The sequence below is a fragment of the Oncorhynchus masou genome, chromosome 28 (assembly GCF_036934945.1).
Source record: "Oncorhynchus masou masou isolate Uvic2021 chromosome 28, UVic_Omas_1.1, whole genome shotgun sequence".
In the NCBI taxonomy this organism is placed as follows: domain Eukaryota; kingdom Metazoa; phylum Chordata; class Actinopteri; order Salmoniformes; family Salmonidae; genus Oncorhynchus; species Oncorhynchus masou.
The window spans coordinates 18032760-18053493 of record NC_088239.1 but is presented as its reverse complement, the minus strand read 5'-3'; the positions used below and the strand labels follow the sequence as shown (position 1 = coordinate 18053493).

At 42.2% G+C, this 20734-nt stretch overlaps 1 protein-coding gene across 1 annotated transcript in view; it reads right to left on the bottom strand.

Moving 5' to 3' along the window:
- The window catches only part of dnah5l (dynein, axonemal, heavy chain 5 like), a 93559-nt gene that overhangs the window by 42285 nt on the left and 30540 nt on the right, over window positions 1-20734 (bottom strand). Inside the window, exons 12-34 of the mRNA XM_064941449.1 lie at window positions 15809-15990; window positions 9310-9429; window positions 8936-9137; window positions 8231-8326; window positions 7932-8105; window positions 7261-7350; window positions 6778-6933; window positions 6253-6392; window positions 5890-6041; window positions 5418-5625; window positions 5053-5140; window positions 4752-4875; window positions 4392-4561; window positions 4074-4166; window positions 3475-3678; window positions 3164-3244; window positions 2670-3074; window positions 1549-1667; window positions 1327-1463; window positions 1028-1190; window positions 777-888; window positions 563-691; window positions 277-476 (exon numbers count right to left, since the gene is read on the bottom strand). Coding sequence (XP_064797521.1) covers window positions 277-476; window positions 563-691; window positions 777-888; window positions 1028-1190; window positions 1327-1463; window positions 1549-1667; window positions 2670-3074; window positions 3164-3244; window positions 3475-3678; window positions 4074-4166; window positions 4392-4561; window positions 4752-4875; window positions 5053-5140; window positions 5418-5625; window positions 5890-6041; window positions 6253-6392; window positions 6778-6933; window positions 7261-7350; window positions 7932-8105; window positions 8231-8326; window positions 8936-9137; window positions 9310-9429; window positions 15809-15990 — 3545 coding nt within the window. The remainder of the gene's footprint in view (window positions 1-276; window positions 477-562; window positions 692-776; window positions 889-1027; window positions 1191-1326; window positions 1464-1548; window positions 1668-2669; window positions 3075-3163; window positions 3245-3474; window positions 3679-4073; window positions 4167-4391; window positions 4562-4751; window positions 4876-5052; window positions 5141-5417; window positions 5626-5889; window positions 6042-6252; window positions 6393-6777; window positions 6934-7260; window positions 7351-7931; window positions 8106-8230; window positions 8327-8935; window positions 9138-9309; window positions 9430-15808; window positions 15991-20734) is intronic.

Below are 20734 nucleotides of genomic sequence, written 5' to 3'. Positions count from 1 at the left end.
CCTTGCTCAAGGGCACAGATAGATTTTTCACCTTGTCGTGTCAGGATTTCAAAATAGCGACCTTTCGGTTACTGGCCCAATTCTCAAACCGCTACGCTGCCTGCATCTCAACTTCTAGGCTACCTGCCGCTATCGACAACTATCTGTATGGTCAACTAGAAGAGATACAGTAAACATTGAATTCAATTCTGAATTCATGTCTGATTACTAATATTGTGGTACCTGGGTTCGAAATCCAGTCGATCAAATCAGACATGAGGATGTGGTGGTACCTACCGGTTGCTCATGAGCGAGGCCAGCACCATCAGACTGTCCTCCATGAGGGCCACCTTCTCTGCAGTGTCAGTACCCTTCAGTAGCAGCTCCCCCCGGTTCCTGAAGGGGGCGAAGGTGAGCGTGTGGCTGCTCCACTCTGCCACTACGTCTTTCAGTTTGGCCTCGATGTCCCTCTCCTTCACGGCGCTGATGCACACATCCTGTCCAGATAAACACAGCACACCTACTTTTATTTTACAAGTATATTGTTTGCCCATTTTGGTGAGGGGATTTGGTGACATAGTACCTCAATATCCTCTTTGTATTTGAGCAGTGGTGCCTCCATGATGTTTCTGAGGGCAAAGCTCTCCGACTCCACCTCGAAGATGTGACCTGTGAGGTCACTCAGGCGGCTCCAATGCCTGGACATCATCGCCTGAAAGGGAGAGGGGATTGAAAGGGACAAACGCCAGGAAAAGCAATATGAGTTGTAGATGATTAAATTAAAGGTATTGTTTCACCTTGTTAGCCATCATGTAAAGTAGGGGGCACGTCTCGTTGAAGTCATCGATTGTCTTCTTCAGGTCACTAAAGGCTTGCCACTCCTTCAACGCCTTGGGAAGTTTCCGGATTCTTATGGAAAGTGGAAAAATAGAGTAATCATAATGTTCACAAGGATTAGTCAGCAACTCAATTTTAATTTATCTATCGTTTAGATTATTTTCCAATACAGCATATTGACATGTATATATCACAGTCCATGGGATTCTACCTGTTCTGGAAATCCTGAAGTTCATTGTTGATCTTGTCTATGTTTAGGTCGGCCCATTGGATATCATAGTAACTAGTGACACTTTCAGTGACAGAGTTGTAGAGTGTGTAAAGTTTTGACAAAAGACCCAGCTCTCTTTTAATTCTCTGAAGATCGGGATAATCTGTTAATGAGAGATATTAGCCATATTAGCCAAGTCCTGAATCTCCATTGAAAGTGTTTTGAAGTCCAAGGATATGTAAAATATGGGTCCAGGAAACAGTGTATTTCAATGTGGATATAAATGTGAGAATAGTCACCGTTAACTGAGAGGCCGAATAGCTCCTCCCCTCCAGAGTAGGTAACATATTTTCTCCACAGCTCATTGAACTGGGCCTGGAAGCTCTGCAGTCTGTCGCTGGCTTCATCTGGGGTCAACCCCTCAACTCCAGGGCCACTTGATGAACATAAAGCATGTGGATTACAGGAATCTATCAACTATTGAGCAAAATGTCTGAATGGAAAATATAACTGTATTCTACCTTTTGTCATAATCTGAGTAGTAGGTCTGGACAGAGTTCTGGAAGGTCTCTACCCCTGACAGTAGGTCTGCCTTCATGGCAGGTTGAATCTTCACCAGGGTGTTTTGGGTTTCCATCACCTTTTGATGGACATTGTTTTGGTTTCAGATACAGAGCACAGCTCAAACAGAGATGGAAGAGGAAGTGAAACATCTCACTTGCTCCTTTTTTCTGATTAATTTACAGTTAATGAACTAAGCAGACCAGATCAAGCTGCTAAAGCATTGGTGCCTATGGGAGAGCCAGCCCTTAAAGGTCCAATGCAGCTGTTTATATCTCAATATCAAATCATTTCTGGGTAACAATGAAATACCTTACTGTGATTGTTTTCAATGAAAATGGTCAAGCTGGCAGAGGTTTGGAAGTCTTTATTTTTAGTCTAACTAATTTACTGCCTGGTCACCAGGCAGGCCAAAAATCCATCCCACTAAAAGAGGTGGGCATTTCAGGCGGTCTTTTCAAACAGCTCTCACACTAAAACGGCATTATCATAATTCTCACAATTCCACAGTATTATTCCAACCGCATGGTGTGTAAATATATATATATAACACAGGAAAATCATGTTTTTGACTGCACTGGGCCTTAAAGCAGACAGGAACCGTGACATAAATAAAAATGGTAAACGGTCTTCATTTATCCACCATCTTTGACTCATACTTGAGAGAGAGCAAGAAGAGCATGTTCGTCACATACTCAGTGGTTTGCTGCCCTCTACTGCCACATGTACAGAATATATGTCTTGGTTGGCTGCAACAACTACCACAGTCGATGTACGTGAGTCTTAAACTTAATCAAATTCCACATTCCTTTTCTTATATTTTGCCTCAGTGGGTTACAAGGTGATTGACAAGTCAAGCAGAGCTCAAGAGAATGTTTGGCATCAGAAACTCCACACAGGACAAGAGAATGTTTGGCATCAGAAACTCCACACGGGACAAGAGAATGTTTGGCATCAGAAACTCCACACAGGACAAGAGAATGTTTGGCATCAGAAACTCCACACAAGACAAGTGAATAGAGGAACAATAAAATGTCAGGTGAGAAAATGTGACGTGAAATACATGACATTTTCCACCCACCATTGCATTGAGGTTCCTCCAGGCGTACGTCAGCCCGTCCACCTTCTCTGCGTTCCCGTCGCTGAAGATCAACTCGTGGCGGTTGAGCAGGGCAAACGACTCCTCCACGGGGCCGATGGTGGCGTCTATACGGATCTCTGCCTCTCTGACCTCTCGGAGAGAGGCCATGGCTCCCCTAACGTCCTCCAGGTCTTCGACGGGCCTCTGGAGCCTCTTGGTCAGGCCGTCCACAAAGGAGTAGATGTCGGCCATGTCGGCTGAGGCCTGGCTGTTCAGCGCAGATCCAAAGGCCCGTTTCCAGGCACGGCACTCCTGGGTCAGGGAGAGCTTAAGGTGTTCTGTGTGGAACAGGACTGAACCCACAGTGCAGGAGGCTGGCAAGCTGTCAATCTGAGCTTCCATTTTCTGCATGAGGTGAGCAAGTAACACATCAAACCGATCAAAATCTAATGACAACCATCCAATATGTAAAACAATGAGTGAATGTCACTAACAGAGTAGGAGGAAATCTGAGTGCTGAACGCTGGGAGGGATGGACTGGTCTCCAGGAAGGTTTTCACTTCTTCCTCTGGGTCCTGGGGAGAACAATACGAGTCATGTTATATAGATCCGAACGGTCAAATATGATCAAATCATATCAAATCATTGTATACAGTACATCAATTCATCGACATAGAGTCTTTCTCTCTTTCATTCTTGGCTTAGTACATCCTGGCTCTGGTAAAACTTGAATACTAATGGATCATTCAAAGATGATGCCACCAGCATTCTTTTATGTATCGCTAACATTTCCAGCCCAGCAGACCTGATTCCACAGGGTGGAGAAGTGATGGAACTCCTGCAGTACATCCCCGGCCTCGGTCCTGAGGGAGGACACGATGGAACCCAGCTGGATGACGGCCTTGGTGACGTCCTTGTGCTCGGCCAGCTGCCGGTCCAGGGGCTTGAGGACCAGCTGTTTGGTCAGGGGGCCGTCGTCCCCAGCGTCCCTGACTGCAGCCTGCTCTGCCTGGGGAGGGGCACAGGGAAAGACCCCAATTTGGATCACTTCTTACATTCAATTTCTCAACAATATTTAAGGTAGGAATAATTATAAGTGAAAACATGATAGTAATACCATTCAGAAATCTTTAGTTTATTTCTTTGATTTATTTATTCCACCTTTGTTTAACCAGATAAGTCAATTGAGAACCAATTCTCATTTACAATACAACCTGGCCAACAGTGAACAGGACAACACACAATACCACTAAAAATAAATAAAACACACTATATGGAGAAAAGGTACCAATTCATCAAATATAGAACAATAAGAAATATTGACAGTGGGTTAGAGCAGAAAAGTCCAAGGCAACACAGCAGACGTAATAAGCAGCAGATATATCGACCAGATAGCAAGCCTACCTGAAGCTGCGTGTGATGTAGATGGGAAAATGTCCATAGTGGGATGTCTGTAGCCATAGACAGCACAATGCTCACAACTTTGTTGACAGTACTCTGTGAGACACAAGCAAGGGACAAAGACAGAGGACAATGCCACCATACTATGTGATTTATCAGTGGAAAATAATTGAATATTGAAGAGATAGCAATAAACACACTAATGTGTATATTCATAACATAAAATAGACTTAAATATATAGAATTTCCATTAATCTTTTCTATCCAATTTGCCAATAAACTTTGACTTTGGACTATTTCTTTAAATGTGTCAAGGAGTACCTGGATGTCCTCTAGACTGGGCTTGAGGACGATGTTGGGAATGGCCAGCTGAATAGAGGCCTCGAAGAGAGGAACCTGGACCTGTGGTCGACTCAGGTACGAGGACGACTGGTACTTGGAACTCGCCACATGAAGCCTTCGCCTCAGAGAATCAAGGGATGACCTTGTAGCTATGAAAATGTAAATGATTATAGGAAAACATACGTCAGTTTGGGGCAGTTTTGGTACTCAGTCAAAAGCAACTAACTATTATTGCCAATGTGTATTGTTTTCATTGAATTATTGCATTTGAATTAATGTCTTGGTTTGATCCCAACCCCGATGACCTCACATAGGTAAAAGAACAATTGGAAATCTCACCTTTGACCAGGGCCTCTGTGTTCCTCTGGCACAGCTGAGCCATCAGGTTGTAAAAGCAACAGGCTAGACACAACTGGCAGCGTGTCTTCTGTTTAGCATCCGGGTGTAGACACTGGAGAGACCCCTGAATCAGAGAACATTGAGGCGTTACACAAAGGCTCTATCATTGTTGACAGGTGTAGTTGTGCGTTTACTGCTAATGTAACAGAGGTGGCTTCTTGAACCACACTTGTGTGAAAAGTAACTTTGTCCTGAGACCTGAAAACTTGCGCTGTTCCCCGAGTCAGTCACACTAACCCACCTTTAGGTTGACTACTTCTGCTGGCGTCATCCTCTTTTTCAGCTCGTCAGTCATCTCGTACATAGACATTTCTACTTGTTTACTTTGGCTGCAGTGAAATCAAGATAAAGAGCTGAAGAGAAACTGAGCAAACGTTTCAAACAATGATACCCTGATGATTTGATCAATGATGCTGTTCTTGGTAATGGTAATAGAGAGACGATTACTCTGAAAACACCAATCCTTTATTTTCCTTTGTCTGTTGGTCACTTTTTGCAAGTCCATAACAAACCATGTAATGACACTAAGATGTCACATATTGGACTAAACAAACATAGGCATAATTGACCTTTCTGTATAATTTGTAGAGCTCAGTCAACACTCACATGCTCAGTGCCTTCCCAGCAGACCTCACAGTGTCCTCAGCCTGGCTATGAAAGTTTTGGGATGAAACGGGCATATCCTCGGGCAGCACCAGCAGGGCAGTGGACGACATGGCCTGTAGGATTCTCTCGATGCGACACTCCAGTGTATCCATGGCAACCTTTGCAACTTGCTCCAGTTCTTGCAGTACTCCATATACATTCTCTATGACTACAAGAAAAGGACAGTCTGTTTGGTTAAGTCTGAATATTACTGAAAGAACACAATCCCAGATTCAATGCTTAAATCCAGCCCTGCAGTAACACACCTGATTCAGATATTTAACCCAAACATAATCCTCCTTATGGGTTATGATTAGCTGAACGAGGTGTATTACCACAGGGTTGGAACTAACGCCTGCACACATACTATACAACCGTCTCCAGGACTTGAATAGGAGAACCCTGTCGAATTTTACCAGTAAACTACTCTCACATCTGTCAGTGTTGAGTGATGTCCAGGAGAGAGTAGTGAGCCCTGGGGAGAGAGAGTTCTCCACGTGTCTGATGAAGGGCTGCATCAGGGGGAGGAGGATGGGAGGGATCCTGGATAAGACTGCTTCAAAGTCCTGCAGCATTTCCTGTAGCCTGGGACAAAGGGATTTCACTATTAAAACATCCTCTATGATACCATGTGCATTTTTGCTTCAACTGTTGTAAAAAATAGACATGTATTGTACATTAGACCCATAGTCAACACCTGGTCACCAAACCTGGTCCTGGGAGATACAGGGTGTTTTGGTTTAGTTCAACACTTTACTGATTACTGAAACACTTGATTCAATCAATAATATCTCACCTGTTTTGCTGGGCCTTCAGCTCGACTTCTTTGGCACACATATTCAGGATCACAGTTGGGACTGCGATGCCAAGCTTATGCATGCACTTAGCCTCATGCAGAACCTCCAGGACCAAGGAGTCAAGATTAACATATATCTTCTGGGCAAGCAAGAATCACAATATTGAAGGGTGAGTTAACAGAGTGAAATCGGAGAGTGTAGGCCTAGCGGTTAAGAGCGTTGGGCAAATAAAGGAAAGGTTGCAGGTTCGAATCCACGAGCCAACTATGTGAAAAATCTGCCAATGTGTCCTTGAGCAAGGCACTTAACCCTAATTGCTCCTGTAAGTCGCTAAGAATAAGAGCGTCTGCTAAATGACGAAAATGTTAATGAAATCTCAAATTTGCACAACACACACTTATAGAATGCTAACATTATGAAAAATAATGCAAGGTGTTGCTTAGTTCTATAGCTTTGGCCTCTAAGGAAAAGGCCATTATCTGAATATAATGTCGACATTAGCGGCACTTTGGAATGGGCAGAACCTTTGTTTCTGGGTCTCTGACGAGCAGCGATGCATTCAGGCCGTGACGGCCCATCTCCACGGCTTGGCTCCAGCCTCTGTGGTACAGGAGCTCGAACTCAAGGAGAACGGCGGCCATTTTGTTATAGCTTCTGATCACCTTCCTCATCTCAGGGGTCTGCCAGACAAAAAGAGAAGCATGAGTCTCTGTAACAATATCTACACTAGCATACTGCTCAGAATGAAGCAATGTACTGGGCATGCATTCTAAATATAATGAGAGTATAAATGAAACCATATTTTTCTTTGGGGACCATACAAATTAGTTACTGTAGATATCACATTTCATTGATGTCACATTATATTTAATTTCCCACACAAAAGTATGAATTCAGAAGACACAAAGTTTGAAAAGTGTCAACCCAAAGTATCACATCTACCTCATTTAGGGTTACATATCAAACAAAACAATTGAGGAAATGTTGTTGAAATTGTAAAAGACTACCTTTAGAATGTCCATTTTGTTTTTCAGGATAGACATAGGTAACTCAATCTTTCGGAATAGTTGCCGCGACCACATAATCTTCCCTGCAACCTGCCAGAGAGAGAAGCATTTTAAAACCTATGAAGACCAAAAAGACTCTTGACATTCTGTATGTGCTGTCCATGTTCTTCACACTGTATGTTTAGTATGCCTTAAATGTCTGAAAAGGGATAAATGCATTATATCAGGGCTCTCCAACCCTGTTCCTGAAGAGCTACCCTCCTGTAGGTTTTCACTCCAACCCGGGTTGGTTCTAACCGGATTCATCTTATCAACCAGCTAGTTATTATAATCAGATGTGAAAAATATACTGGACGGTTGCTCTCCAGGAACAGGGTTGTAGAGCCCTACTTTAGATCCTCTTTCATACAGGCTTTGACATTAACACCATAGTCACCCCACATCAAATTTAACTGAGGAAGTGCTGCATAGCTCTGTGGGCAGCCAGCAAATGTGTGAAATGTATTTTGCAGTGACCACAGAGGGCTAAGTACATTATTCTATAACAAAACAGTGAATGTGTAAGTTGAATGCTGGAAGAAAAACACATAATTCATCATGCTTTTATCATGAAATGCTACCAATTTTCTATGTGCGGCACATTTACGAAAAGTTGGACTACATGGACTCACAGGAGGCATGTTTCGCGGAATGGGAGGGTTGTCCTTCTGCTTTTGATAGATCTTCCTGACAAGCTCCAGGTCTCGGCTATAGCGCTGCAGTACTGCCATGTATCTGTCTGTGAGGTCCAGCTGCTTACCGACGCCATTCTCAAACTTGGAGAGGAGGTCAAGCATTCGCTCAGTCTAATGGTAGAGAAAGAATTCAGCGAGGTGAAAGGTGACGAATCATCATAGAAACATGCTTTACAATTCGAGATTAGTTGGTACCCTTAGATGTCATAGAGACTTTTGGATCAGTGAGAACTCACGGTTAGTGACTGCTCAAACCAGGCCACTAGCAATGACTGGAGAGACTGGAAGAGTCCTTGGATCTGGAACTTGAACTCTGTGTAGTCACTGTCAAACTGAGCAAAGAGCAGGATCTGTAGCACTCATACAATTCAGAGGCAATTCAATACAACACTTTTGATCAACTTAAAACCCTCACAGAAACCATTATATTACAATTTCATGGAGTTATGGCAGTTGTAATAGCCAGATTATCGTCTGTTTTTACAACCAGCACTTCATCATACATTTGATATTAAGGACTCAATCATGGACACTCTCACTGTTTTCTGACTGGCTGCTTGCGCTGCTATTATTTGTTGCCTCTATCTGTCCATTTGGCTATTCAGTAGTGCTATGCTACTTGTATTGTGGTCTGACACTTTGTTGTTTTCTCATGTTCTGTTGCCTCCCCTTAACATTGTTTGTGCCATGGTGCTTGTTGCCATAGGACTCTCTTCATGTCGTGCGGCGATGCCTTTCTTGTTGTGATGTGCTTTGCTTCCACTGTCTGGTGATGTATCTGTACTGTTGCCAAGTGTCTTCCGTCTGTGTTTTATTTGTATCCCCACCCCCTGCCCCACAGTAGGCTTTATGTCTCTTGCCAGGCAATCATTGTAAATGCAATGTTTCTGGACCTGCCTGGTAAAATATAGGTAAAATATATAAATAAAATAAAATAGCACCTCCAACTTGCGGTGGTCAAGCACATTGTAGGTCTTGGACTTGGTGGTGGTCACAATGGTCTGATAGCGAACAAAGATCTTCTCAATCCCCTCCACTTTCATGTGTTGCAGAGATGCGAGGTCCTCCAAAATGGAGGCCATGTCTGCAATCTTCTCCAGGCGCTTGCAGAATGTGTCGAATTTGCCGAAGATGTAATTCTCACTGCAGTGACACAGATGAAGTGTTTATTTGAGATGCACTCAATTCGTTTTTGAACTATTTTATTGGTTAAAAAAACTGTTTTTTACATGTAACTGAGAATAGGAAAATAAAAGCATAGGTAATTGACCCGGGTCTATATTCTCCAGCTCGTCTACTTTTTTGTTTTGTTTACCTGAACTCAAACTGCTTGTCGTTGGGGTTGTCCCGAAGCTTCTCTCGCACCCTCTGGAAGCACAGCTGATACTCCTGGTTGAGCTGTGTGCATTCTCTGATCCTTCTCAACATCTCGTTTCTGAGAGGAGACATGCCATAGACGTCCTTCAGTAACACGGTTCCATATGCTAACAAATAAGGCATAGAAATCCTTCCAGAGTGTGAATAATATAATTATACTATAATATTTATTTCGCAATAGTTGCTTGGCACAGTCGTAGGTTTACTTTACTTAAGAACAATTTTAAACATAACCTCACATGCATCACCATAATTGTTGATTAGTTGGAAGCTAAAATGTAAAATTAACTGCTTTCATTTGAATATCCTCTAGAATAGACAAATGTACTTATGAATGAAGCAACATTTTTCAGAGTAGACTTGTCCTGAAATATGAGTTGGAAAGTAGGGCCACTTTCTGCAAGAAGTTATTGGGTGACTTATAATATTGCTTGCATACCATGACTATGCTGCATCCTTACCTCAATCTCAGAGGCTTACTTACTTTATGGAAATAGGTCAAAACGGTTTTATAGCTGCAGTTTGTTAGATTGCAAAATAAATCAATATTTTTCATTCAGGGTTTAATTTGTCACACATGGAGATTGATTAATATGGGGTATATTTATGTGTATAATGTGGTATAATTATGGCATACAGTATATATACAGTGGCAAGAAAAAGTATGTGAACCCTTTGGAATTTCCTTAATTTCTGCATAAATTGGTCATCAAATTTGATCTGATCTTCATCTAAGTCACAGCAATAGACAAACACTGTGTGCTTAAACTAATAACACACAAATTATTGTATTTTTCGTGTCTATATTGAATACATAATTTAAACGTGCAGGTAGGTTGGAAAAAGTATGTGAACCCCTAGGCTAATGACTTCTCCAAAAGCTAATTGGAGTCAGGAGTCAGCTAACCTCGAGTCCAATCAATGAGACGAGATTGGAGATGTTGGTTAGAGCTGCCTTGCCCTTTTCAAAAACACTCACAAAATGTGAGTTTGTTATTCACAAGGAGCATTGCCTGATGTGAACCATCCCTGGAAGAAAAGAGATCTCAAAATACCTAAGATTAAGAATTGTTGACTTGCATAAAGCAGGAAATGGTTACAAAAGTATCTCTAAAAGCCTTGATGTTGATTAGTTTACGGTAAGGCAAATTGTCTATAAATGGAGAAGGTTCAGCCCTGTTGCTACTCTCCCTAGGAGTGATTGTCTTGCAAAGATGACTGCAAGAACACAGCGCAGAATACTCAATGAGGATAAGAAGAATCCTATAGTTTCAGCTAAAGAGTTACAGAAATCTCTGGGACATGCTAACGTCTCTGTTGACGAGTCTACGATACGTAAAACACTAAACAAGAATGGTGTTCATGGGAGGACACCACGGAAGAAGCCACTGCTGTCCAAAAAAACCATTGCTGCACATCTGAGGTTTGCAAAAGAGCACCTGGATGTTCCACAGCGCTACTGGCAAAATATTCTGTGGACAGATGAAACTACAGTTGAGTTGATTGGAAGGAACACACAACACTATGTGTGGAGAAAAAAAGGCACAGCACACCAACATCAAAACTTCATCCCCACTGTAAAGTATAATGGAGGGAGCATCAAGGTTTGGGGCTGCTTTGCTGCCTCAGGGCCTAGACGGCTTGCTATCATCGACGGAAACATGAATTCCCAACTTAATCAAGACATTTTGCAGGGATGCAACAGGACAACGGCAAGAAACACAGAAGTAAATCAACAACAGAATGGCTTTAACAAAAAAAAATATGCATTTTGGAGTGGCCAAGTCAGTATCCTGACCTCAACCGATTGAGATTCTGTGGCATGACCTCAAAAGAGCGGTTCACAGCAGACATCCCAAGAATATTTCTGAACTGACATGGTTTTTATAAAGACGAAAGGTCCAAAATTCCCCCTGACCGCTGTGCAGGTCTGATCTGCTCCGACAGAAAATGTTCGGTTGAGGTTATTGCTGCAAAAGGGAGGGTCAACTAGTTATTAAATCCAAGGGTTCACATACCTTTTCCACCCTGCACTGTGAATGTTTACACAGTGTGTTCAATAAAGACTTAAATATGTATCATTGTTTGTGTGTTATTAGTTTAAGCAGACTTTGTTTGTCTATTGTTGTGACTTAGATGAAGATCAGATCAACAAATCTATGCAGAAATCCAGGTAAATCCAAAGGTTTCACATATAGTTTTCTTGCCACTGTATATACAGTGCCTTGCGAAAGTATTCAGCCCCCTTGAACTTTGCGACCTTTTGCCACATTTCAGGCTTCAAACATAAAGATATAAAACTGTATTTTTTGTGAAGAATCAACAACAAGTGGGACACAATCATGAAGTGGAACAACATTTATTGGATATTTCAAACTTTTTTAACAAATCAAAAACGGAAAAATTGGGCGTGCAAAATTATTCAGCCCCCTTAAGTTAATACTTTGTAGCGCCACCTTTTGCTGCGATTACAGCTGTAAGTCGCTTGGGGTATGTCTCTATCAGTTTTGCACATCGAGAGACTGAAATTTTTTCCCATTCCTCCTTGCAAAACAGCTCGAGCTCAGTGAGATTGGATGGAGAGCATTTGTGAACAGCAGTTTTCAGTTCTTTCCACAGATTCTCGATTGGATTCAGGTCTGGACTTTGATTTGGCCCTTCTAACACCTGGATATGTTTATTTTTGAACCATTCCATTGTAGATTTTGCTTTATGTTTTGGATCATTGTCTTGTTGGAAGGCAAATCTCCGTCCCAGTCTCAGGTCTTTTGCAGACTCCATCAGGTTTTCTTCCAGAATGGTCCTGTATTTGGCTCCATCCATCTTCCCATCTTCCCTGTCCCTTCTGAAGAAAAGCAGGCCCAAACCATGATGCTGCCACCACCATGTTTGACAGTGGGGATGGTGTGTTCAGGCTGATGAGCTGTGTTGCTTTTACGCCAAACATAACGTTTTGCATTGTTGCCAAAAAGTTCAATTTTGGTTTCATCTGACCAGAGCACCTTCTTCCACATGTTTGGTGTGTCTCCCAGGTGGCTTGTGGCAAACTTTAAACAACACTTTTTATGGATATCTTTAAGAAATGGCTTTCTTCTTGCCACTCTTCCATAAAGGCCAGATTTGTGCAATATACGACTGATTGTTGTCCTATGGAAAGAGTCTCCCACCTCAGCTTTAGATATCTGCAGTTCATCCAGAGTGATCATGGGCCTCTTGGCTGCATCTCTGATCAGTCTTCTCCTTGTATGAGCTGAAAGTTTAGAGGGACGGCCAGGTCTTGGTAGATTTGCAGTGGTCTGATACTCCTTCCATTTCAATATTATCTCTTGCACAGTGCTCCTTGGGATGTTTAAAGCTTGGGAAATCTTTTTGTATCCAAATCCGGCTTTAAACTTCTTCACAACAGTATCTCGGACCTGCCTGGTGTGTTCCTTGTTCATCATGATGCTCTCTGCGCTTTTAACGGACCTCTGAGACTATCACAGTGCAGGTGCATTTATACGGAGACTTGATTACACACAGGTGGATTGTATTTATCATCATTAGTCATTTAGGTCAACATTGGATCATTCAGAGATCCTCACTGAACTTCTGGAGAGAGTTTGCTGCACTGAAAGTAAAGGGGCTGAATAATTTTGCACTCCCAATTTTTCAGTTTTTGATTTGTTAAAAAAGTTTGAAATATCCAATAAATGTCGTTCCACTTCATGATTGTGTCCCACTTGTTGTTGATTCTTCACAAAAAAATACCGTTTTATATCTTTATGTTTGAAGCCTGAAATGTGGCAAAAGGTCGCAAAGTTCAAAGGGGCCGAATACTTTCGCAAGGCACTGTATTTGCTTGGTTAGCTATAGTTTATCAAGTTTATCAACTTCCAAAGCCAAATTTCTTCCCCATTGTTCCTCAACTGTAGTGTATGATATACCATTTTGTAGCGTTGCGTCTCTACTTTTATCCAATGTAAAAAACACAATTTCATATTTTACTACATAAGACTGATTTGAAAGCGTCAGTCACACACGTATCGAATCATGCCGTATTCAAAAATAGTTAAACACATCAGAATAGATTTTAGATTCTTCAAATTAGCCACGCTTTGCCTTGCACACTCTTGGCATTCTCTCAGCCAGCTTCATGAGGAATGCTTTTCTGACAGTCTTGAAGGAGTTTCCACATATGCTGAGCACTTGTTGGCTGCTTTTTCTTCCCTCTGCAGTCCAACTCATCCCAAACCATCTCAATTGGGTTGAGGTCGGGTGATTGTGGAGGCCAGATCATCTTGTGCAGCACTCAAATAGCCCTCAAAAAGACCTTGGTCAAATAGCCCTAACACAGCCTCGAGGTGTGTTGGGTCATTGTCCTGTTGAAAAACAAATTATAGTCCCACTAAGTGTAAACCACATGGGATGGTATATCACTGCAGAATGCTGTACTAGCCATGCTGGTTAAGTGTGCCTTGAATTCTAAATAAATCACTGTGTCACCAGCAAAGCACTCCCACACCATCACACATCCACCTCCAGGCTGTGTACGGGCTATTTGAACGAGAAGGAGAGTGATGGAGTGCTGCATCAGATGACCTGGCCTCCACAGTGACCCCAATATATATATACATACACATACAGTGCATTTGGGAAGGATTCAGACGCCTTGACTTTTTACACATTTTGTTACGTTACAGCCTAATTCTAAAATGCATTAAATTAAAATGTTTTCCTCATTTATCTACACACAATACTGCACAATGACAAAATGAGAACAGGTTTTTAGAAATCTCTGCAAATATATTAAAAATAAAAAAAACAGAAATACCTTATTTACATACTGTAAGTGTTCAGACCCTTTGCTATGAGACTCGAAATTGAGCTCAGGTGCATCCTGTTTCCATTAAGGCACACACCTGTCTATATAAGGTTCCACAGTTGACAATGCATGTCAGAACATAAACCAAGCCATAAGGTCGAAGGCATTGTCCGTAGAGTTCAGAGACAGGATTGTGTCGAGGCACAGATCTGGGGAAGTGTACCAAAACATGTCTGCAGCATTGAAGGTCCGCAAGAACACAGTGGCCTTCAGGGTTTTAAAATGGAACTCTGGAACCACCAAGACTCTTCCTCGAGCTGACCACCCAGCCAAACTGAGCAAGCGGGGGAGAAGGGCCTTGGTCAGAGAGGTGACCAAGAACCCGATGGTCACTCTGACAGAGCTCCAGAGTTTCTCTGTGGAGATGAGAGAACCTTCCAGAATGACAACCATCTCTGCAGCACTCCACCAATCAGGCCTTTAGGGTAGAGTGGCCAGACAGAAGCCACTCCTCAGTAAAAGGTAAATGACAGCCTGCTTGGAGTTTGCCAAAAGGCACCCAAAGGATTCCAAAGGATTCCAGAATCTCTGGTCTGATGAAACCAGGATTGAACTATTTTGCCTGAACGCCAAACGCCACGTCTGGAGAAAACCTGACACCATCCCTATGGTAAATCACGCTGTGGGGATGTTTTTCAGCGGTAGGGACTGGGAGACCAGTCGGGATTGAGGGAAAGATGAAGAGAGAAAAGAACAGAGAGATCCTTGATGAAAACCTGCTCCAGAGCGCTCAGGATCTCAGACTGGGGCGACGGTTCACCTTCCAACAGGACAATGACCCTAAGCACACAGCTAAGACAATGCAGGAGTGGCTTTGGGACAGTCTCTGAATGTCCTTGAGTGACCTAGCCAGAGCCCGGACTTGAACCCGATCTAACATCTCTGGAGAGACCTGAAAATAGCTGTGCAGCAACGCTCCCCATCCAACCTGACGGAGCTTGAGAGGATCTGCCGAGAAGAATGGGAGAAACTCACCAAATACATGTGTGCCAAGCATGTAGTGTCATACACAAGAAGTCTCGAAGCTGTAATCGCTGCCAAAGGTGCTTCAACAAAGTACTGAGCAAAGCTTATGAATATTTATGTAAATATTTTATTTACATTTTTTATTTTAAATACATTTGCGATTCTTAAAACCTGTTTTTGCTTTGTCATTGTGGGGTATTGTGTGTAGATTGTTGAGGGAACAAACTATTTAATCCATTTTAGAATACGAATGTAACATAACATTTTATATATATATACTGTATATATATATATATAAATTGTATATAACAAGGGGAATTGTTTTATGTTAAGAATGCAACATGTCATAAATATGACAATACAGGTTTAAAACATTGATAATGTCCACTCGTGTTTCTGTAGCAACCAGGCAGGGACACTGCTAAGGACATGAAATACATGTTAACTTCAGCAGACCAGAAAAATTGCAGAGCATAATTGATTTTGTACCAGGGAGCATGAAAGCCAACTGTGTGGCTCATTTGCTAAGAGTGAGCTGCTAGCAATGCCTAGGCTGTGGGTTCAATTCCTTCAGTGATCACATATATGATTATATCTGGATAAATACCTGTCATGATCCCAGACCTTGGTCACATCCTGGCATAGGTAGGCCTTGCAGGTTGTAATCATCTGGTTGGTGACCTTGACAAAGAGAGAGGTCATTCTCTCTGAGGTATTGTAGTACTGGGAGATGCTGTGGATCATACGGATGCTGTTCATCAGTCTGGGAATGTGTTCCAACATGGTCGTCTAGAAGAGGTAATAAACAGTGACATGTCTTGTCTAATTGGTCGTACACATACAGGTGCAGCGTTTTAATATTGTCGTCTTATATCTTATGTTTGTTTGTGGCATGCACAGTTCCAAGGATCTGTGTATAAACATACATGAGTTAAGGCTGGGAGGACTGTTTGCACTTTGCAAAAGCATTCATCTGAATGGTTAAAGTTATAAGCATTAGAATTTCTAGCCTTAGAAGCTCTCAGAATATATCGTCTTATTGCATATTTCCACCCATCCTGATATCACTGAAAAACAGATTTGATCCCAAAGCCATTAGACTGTTAAATAGCTATCACTAGCCAGCCTCCACACGGTACCCTGCCCTGAACTTAGTCACTGTCACTAGCCAGCCTCCACACGGTACCCTGCCCTGAACTTAGTCACTGTCACTAGCCAGCCTCCACACGGTACCCTGCCCTGAACTTAGTCACTGTCACTAGCCAGCCTCCACACGGTACCCTGCCCTGAACTTAGTCACTGTCACTAGCCAACCTCCACACGGTACCCTGCCCTGAACTTAGTCACTGTCACTAGCCAGCCTCCACACGGTACCCTGCCCTGAACTTAGTCACTGTCACTAGCCAGCCTCCACACGGTACCCTGCCCTGAACTTAGTCACTGTCACTAGCCAGCCTCCACACGGTACCCTGCCCTGAACTTAGTCACTGTCACTAGCCGGCTACCACCCGGTTACTCTACTATGTACCTTGGAGGCTGCTGCCCAATGTACATAGACATGAAACACCGGTCACTTTAATAATGTTTACATAGTGTTTTACCTATTTCACATGTAAAAACTGTATTCTAGTCAAGGCCACCCTATTTAACTATTGCTGTACATATACTATTCCTCAGATATACTACACATTCTATCCACATACTGTCCATACTGTCTGTACATTCCATCACATACTGTATGTACATCCCACCACATACTGTCCATAATGTCTGTACATTCCATCACATACTGTCCATAATGTCTGTACATCCCATCACATACTGTCCATAATGTCTGTACATCCCACCACATTCTGTCCATAATGTCTGTTCATCCCACCACATACTGTCCATAATGTCTGTACATTCCATCACATACTGTCCATAATGTCTGTACATCCCATCACATACTGTCCATAATGTCTGTTCATCCCATCACATACTGTCCATAATGTCTGTACATCCCATCACATACTGTCCATAATGTCTGTTCATCCAATCACATACTGTCCATAATGTCTGTTCAATCCATCACATACTGTCCATAATGTCTGTACATTCCATCACATACTGTATGTACATCCCACCATATACTGTCCATACTGTCTGTACATTCCATCACATACTGTATGTACATCCCACCACATACTGTCCATAATGTCTGTACATTCCATCACATACTGTCCATAATGTCTGTACATCCCATCACATACTGTCCATAATGTCTGTACATCCCACCACATACTGTCCATAATGTCTGTACATTCCATCACATACTGTCCATAATGTCTGTTCATCCCACCACATACTGTCCATAATGTCTGTACATTCCATCACATACTGTCCATAATGTCTGTACATCCCATCACATACTGTCCATAATGTCTGTACATCCCATCACATACTGTCCATAATGTGTGTTCATCCCATCACATACTGTCCATAATGTCTGTACATCCCATCACATACTGTCCATAATGTCTGTTCATCCCATCACATACTGAACATAATGTCTGTTCAACCCATCACTTACTGTCCATAATGTCTGTACATCCCACCACATACTGTCCATAATGTCTGTACATCCCATCACATACTGTCCATAATGTCTGTTCATCCCATCACATACTGTCTGTACATCCCATCACATACTGTCTGTACATCCCATCACATACGGTCCATAATGTCTGTACATCCCATCACATACTGTCCATAATGTCTGTACATTCCATCACATACTGTCCATAATGTCTGTACATCCCATCACATACTGTCCATAATGTCTGTTCATCTCGTCACATACTGTCCATAATGTCTGTACATTCCATCACATACTGTCCATAATGTCTGTACATCCCATCACATACTGTCCATAATGTCTGTTCATCCCATCACATACTGTCCATAATGTCTGTACATCCCATCACATACTGTCCATAATGTCTGTTCATCCCATCACATACTGTCCATAATGTCTGTACATCCCATCACATACTGTCCACAATGTCTGTTCATCCCATCACATACTGTCTGTACATCCCATCACATACTGTCCACAATGTCTGTTCATCCCATCACATACTGTCTGTACATCCCATCACATACTGTCTGTACATCCCATCACATACGGTCCATAATGTCTGTACATCCCACCACATACTGTCCATAATGTCTGTACATCCCATCACATACTGTCCATAATGTCTGTTCATCCCATCACATACTGTCCATAATATCTGTTCAACCCATCACATACTGTCCATAATGTCTGTACATTCCATCACATACTGTATGTACATCCCACCATATACTGTCCACACTGTCTGTACATTCCATCACATACTGTATGTACATCCCACCACATACTGTCCATAATGTCTGTACATTCCATCACATACTGTCCATAATGTCTGTACATCCCATCACATACTGTCCATAATGTCTGTACATCCCACCACATTCTGTCCATAATGTCTGTTCATCCCACCACATACTGTCCATAATGTCTGTTCATCCCATCACATACTGTCCATAATGTCTGTACATCCCACCACATTCTGTCCATAATATCTGTACATCCCATCACATACTGTCCATAATGTCTGTTCATCCCATCACATACTGTCCATAATGTCTGTACATCCCATCACATACTGTCCATAATGTCTGTTCATCCCATCACATACTGTCCATAATGTCTGTTCAACCCATCACATACTGTCCATAATGTCTGTACATCCCATCACATACTGTACATAATGTCTGTACATCCCATCACATACTGTCCATAATGTCTGTTCATCCCATCACATACTGTCTGTACATCCCATCACATACTGTCCATAATGTCTGTTCATCCCATCACATACTGTCCATAATGTCTGTACATCCCATCACATACTGTCCATAATGTCTGTACATCCCACCACATACTGTCCATAATGTCTGTACATTCCATCACATACTGTCCATAATGTCTGTTCATCCCACCACATACTGTCCATAATGTCTGTACATTCCATCACATACTGTCCATAATGTCTGTACATCCCATCACATACTGTCCATAATGTCTGTACATCCCATCACATACTGTCCATAATGTGTGTTCATCCCATCACATACTGTCCATAATGTCTGTACATCCCATCACATACTGTCCATAATGTCTGTTCATCCCATCACATACTGTCCATAATGTCTGTTCAACCCATCACATACTGTCCATAATGTCTGTACATCCCACCACATACTGTCCATAATGTCTGTACATCCCATCACATACTGTCCATAATGTCTGTTCATCCCATCACATACTGTCTGTACATCCCATCACATACTGTCTGTACATCCCATCACATACGGTCCATAATGTCTGTACATCCCATCACATACTGTCCATAATGTCTGTACATTCCATCACATACTGTCCATAATGTCTGTACATCCCATCACATACTGTCCATAATGTCTGTTCATCTCATCACATACTGTCCATAATGTCTGTACATTCCATCACATACTGTCCATAATGTCTGTACATCCCATCACATACTGTCCATAATGTCTGTTCATCCCATCACATACTGTCCATAATGTCTGTACATCCCATCACATACTGTCCATAATGTCTGTTCATCCCATCACATACTGTCCATAATGTCTGTACATCCCATCACATACTGTCCACAATGTCTGTTCATCCCATCACATACTGTCTGTACATCCCATCACATACTGTCCACAATGTCTGTTCATCCCATCACATACTGTCTGTACATCCCATCACATACTGTCTGTACATCCCATCACATACGGTCCATAATGTCTGTACATCCCACCACATACTGTCCATAATGTCTGTACATCCCATCACATACTGTCCATAATGTCTGTTCATCCCATCACATACTGTCCATAATATCTGTTCAACCCATCACATACTGTCCATAATGTCTGTACATTCCATCACATACTGTATGTACATCCCACCATATACTGTCCACACTGTCTGTACATTCCATCACATACTGTATGTACATCCCACCACATACTGTCCATAATGTCTGTACATTCCATCACATACTGTCCATAATGTCTGTACATCCCATCACATACTGTCCATAATGTCTGTACATCCCACCACATTCTGTCCATAATGTCTGTTCATCCCACCACATACTGTCCATAATGTCTGTTCATCCCATCACATACTGTCCATAATGTCTGTACATCCCACCACATTCTGTCCATAATATCTGTACATCCCATCACATACTGTCCATAATGTCTGTTCATCCCATCACATACTGTCCATAATGTCTGTACATCCCATCACATACTGTCCATAATGTCTGTTCATCCCATCACATACTGTCCATAATGTCTGTTCAACCCATCACATACTGTCCATAATGTCTGTACATCCCATCACATACTGTACATAATGTCTGTACATCCCATCACATACTGTCCATAATGTCTGTTCATCCCA